The sequence below is a fragment of the Egretta garzetta genome, unplaced genomic scaffold (genome assembly GCF_000687185.1).
Source record: "Egretta garzetta isolate BGI_Z169 unplaced genomic scaffold, ASM68718v1 scaffold123, whole genome shotgun sequence".
In the NCBI taxonomy this organism is placed as follows: Eukaryota; Metazoa; Chordata; class Aves; order Pelecaniformes; family Ardeidae; genus Egretta; species Egretta garzetta.
Window position 1 is genome coordinate 971,107 of NW_009259182.1, and position 3,185 is coordinate 974,291.

The 3,185-nt window shown below is 38.3% G+C and overlaps 1 protein-coding gene across 1 annotated transcript in view; it reads left to right on the plus strand.

The window, feature by feature from the left end:
- PRKCE (protein kinase C epsilon) overlaps positions 1-3,185 on the plus strand; it is a 296,989-nt gene that overhangs the window by 272,266 nt on the left and 21,538 nt on the right. Inside the window, exon 14 of the mRNA XM_009635670.2 lies at positions 2,756-2,902. Within this exon, the coding sequence (XP_009633965.1) occupies positions 2,756-2,902 (147 nt within the window). The remainder of the gene's footprint in view (positions 1-2,755; positions 2,903-3,185) is intronic.

The following is a 3,185-nucleotide window of genomic DNA, read 5'->3' on the forward strand; positions in this document are numbered from 1 at the left end:
AAACATGTTTAAAACTTGCATTCTTCATCTGATCCTTGAGCATATTCTGTTATAAGGAGAACAGGAAAAACAGTGGAAAGAAAGAGGTGTCTGTGTATTTTACTGCTGAATGGTAGCAAGGGATTAACTTTGGAACACTTCATTTCCTCACATTGTGCTTTGAGACATGGGTTTTATTTTTTAGAAACTGCGTATTTTTACACTCCTCCAAACAGCGCGTGAGGCAAGTTTAGTAAGAAGACATTCTCTTGCATTAGATAACAATGTTTTCTTATTTACTGAAGAAACAGTTTTCCTGTTATTTCCAACAAAACACTGAGTATAATTTTACAGCTGAGTATTACAAGGCAGCACGTTGCTTATCCCATGAAATCCCACAGATCTTATTAGTCCTGTTTCTGTGAATTGACAGGAATTGCTATTTAAAATTCTTTCCTGTCTGGTAAGGAAAACAATTCTTCATTGAAATTAGCTCTGTGCTTCTTTGCAAGCAATAGAGAGAGGTGGTGTCTACAGCGTGTTTTCCCTGTGTACCCAGATGACAGAGATCTCTGGGTACAGAAGCAGCACTCTGATTTTAAGCTGTGCCATTTATTTCAAGAAGCAAAATTTTGGGAGCCTGATGATCCTTGATTCAGGCCCCAAGTTGCATGGCTATCTCAGCAACCTTTTGTGCTGTTGTCATTTAAGTCAGTAGGAACTCTGATCTTCAAAGACCTCTTTCATAAAAGGAGGTTCCTGCCTTAATATGAGAAAATAGAAAGGCAACACTTAACGGCTGTGGCTGTCGTTGGCACACACCGTTGGCAGCCACCTCATCAACACAGTACAGTTAACAGCTGTCTCTGCCCTGACAGTTGCATCATTGTTGATGCTGTTGATGAACAGGGAGTATATGTCAGCTTGTGCTTCAGAAATAGAAGGTGAAAAATTAATCAATGGTTATTGCAAGGGATGAAATTTATAGAATTAATTGTCCACTTCAGAAGTTTGAGATTTTTTCATCATATTCGCATATGATAATTTTTTTCTTCGTTTTAAGTATTCATTCTTAAAATCTGTTCTCCCTCATCATCCACTTCCAAATTCCATGAAGTTTGTGAAATACAGCACTGAACTGCTATCTAGTCATCTTTTCATGTCCTGGGCTCCTTAAAAATGACATCTTCTGATGTTTTCCCTGCCCCTGGCTTAAAACAAAGATAGAGCGTGGCAGATACTAGGATCAGGTTTTACTTCTTCGATACCTGGATTATATGGTACAACAAGCATATCCTGTAGTTTCCATGTTCTGTTTCTACAAAATGTGTGGCTGCTGGTTCCTGGCCTGCTCGCTCCAGTCGTGGAGGTGAAATAAAGCAGAGAAATGTAGGAATGCATTTTGTGGTTTTCCAAGAGACCTCACCAAAGCACAGTAATCCTTTCAAAACCTTTGTTTCTCCTGCCCATAGAAAATATAGCCTGTAGTTTAGATATGACTTGTCCACTTGCAAAAGAACTTGTGGAGCAGTTGAACACAAGACCAAAGAGAAAGATCGTCTTCGGAGCGGCGCGTGTGTGTCAGAAACCGCAGAGAGAATTGCCTTACGGATCTATGTTATATCTTTAAAATGATAGCAATGGTATTTTCCTGTGGATGGTTGATCTAGGTATCTAAAACCATCTTAAGGGCTTTAGTAGCTATTTACCTAATAACTGGAGTACTAAAGCAAGCATATACGTTATAGTGATTTATTTTTTGTAAGTTTTTTTTTTCTACAGATGTATAGTATCATGTGGTACCTAGGTTAAAAAGGCATTGAACAATTATCACATTGTGTTTCATTTGTACACTTTTTTTCAAATTTAAAAATGTTATAATAATGGCTGAATATGAAGTTAGAGCTAAGCTTGGGATAATGCTATATGAGTGTGCATGTGTGTATAAGAACAGCATTCGTTACTACTTGAATTGCAAGGATTCTGTGTCCACATGCATTAGGAAATAAGTAGAGCAATTGCTAATAAAAGAAGGAAGAAATAACAGAGCAAAATCAGGAAAAATATTATCAGCTGCCATCACTCGATATCTTACACCAGTTATACAGCTTTTTGCTGAAAGGGATAGTAAGAGTTTAAAAGCGAGAAGTTTAGAAATTACCACACCAGAGGAGACCAGTTAGTTCCAGGTGCTGCCACTAACAGTGTACTAAAGGTGAAAGGGAAGGTGCAAGTTAGTTCATAGAGTTTCTCAAGGGAAACTTTCTGCTGGCCCTGATCACTCCATGTATTTCCTGAAACATATGGACAGAATGCTTATAATTCACATAGCTGCAGGTGCTGTTCTTACTTGTATTAGAATAAAATCCTAGAAATGAGTAAGGAGGTTATGGCTTTTCATGTGTCTGCTTGAATGGAGTGTATGATTATGCAGCCTATGTACCCAAAGAAAATAAACAACAGTAAGCATAATATGTAGCCCCTATCCCCCAAATTAATAGTTAAGATAGAGCAAATAAGATAAAATAAGAGCTCTCCTGATCATCTATTTGGAAACTTATACTTCAGAGTCTCTGAATCTTCTAGTTTGGCTGGAACCTCTGAAATTTGGAAGGGCATCCTTGTTGCTCTTACAGAAAAAAATGACCTTCTGAAAGGGGACTGTCTCTAAAAGCTAGGCATTAAGAATTGGAATGCTTAATTGAACTGCACGTGGTTTCCAGCCATTGCCATTCATGTTTTAACTTTTTCCTTCTCTCCCTCCCCCACCCTATAGTTCATGACAAAAAACCCAAATAAGCGACTTGGCTGTGTGGCATCGCAAAATGGGGAAGACGCGATTAAGCAGCATCCGTTTTTCAAGGAAATTGACTGGGTTCTTCTAGAACAAAGGAAAATCAAGCCACCCTTCAAACCTCGGATTGTAAGTAGCAGTTTGCATAACATTCAGAGGAAACTTGGTTTGGCAATTCTAGTTGTTGGCTTTTCTGAGACATGAGATTACTTGATGCAACAATTGGGGGTTGAAATAGTGACATACAAACCATGCTGAAATGATTGCTGTGTCATTCTTTCTGTGAAGGTAAGTGTCAAAAATAGATTTAATGCGCAGAAAGATGTTCATGTTCAGTCACATAAGCCATGAGAGGGTTTGAGGCCCTGTTTTAATTATTTTCCTGTGTTCTGTAAGATACCTTGATCGGAAG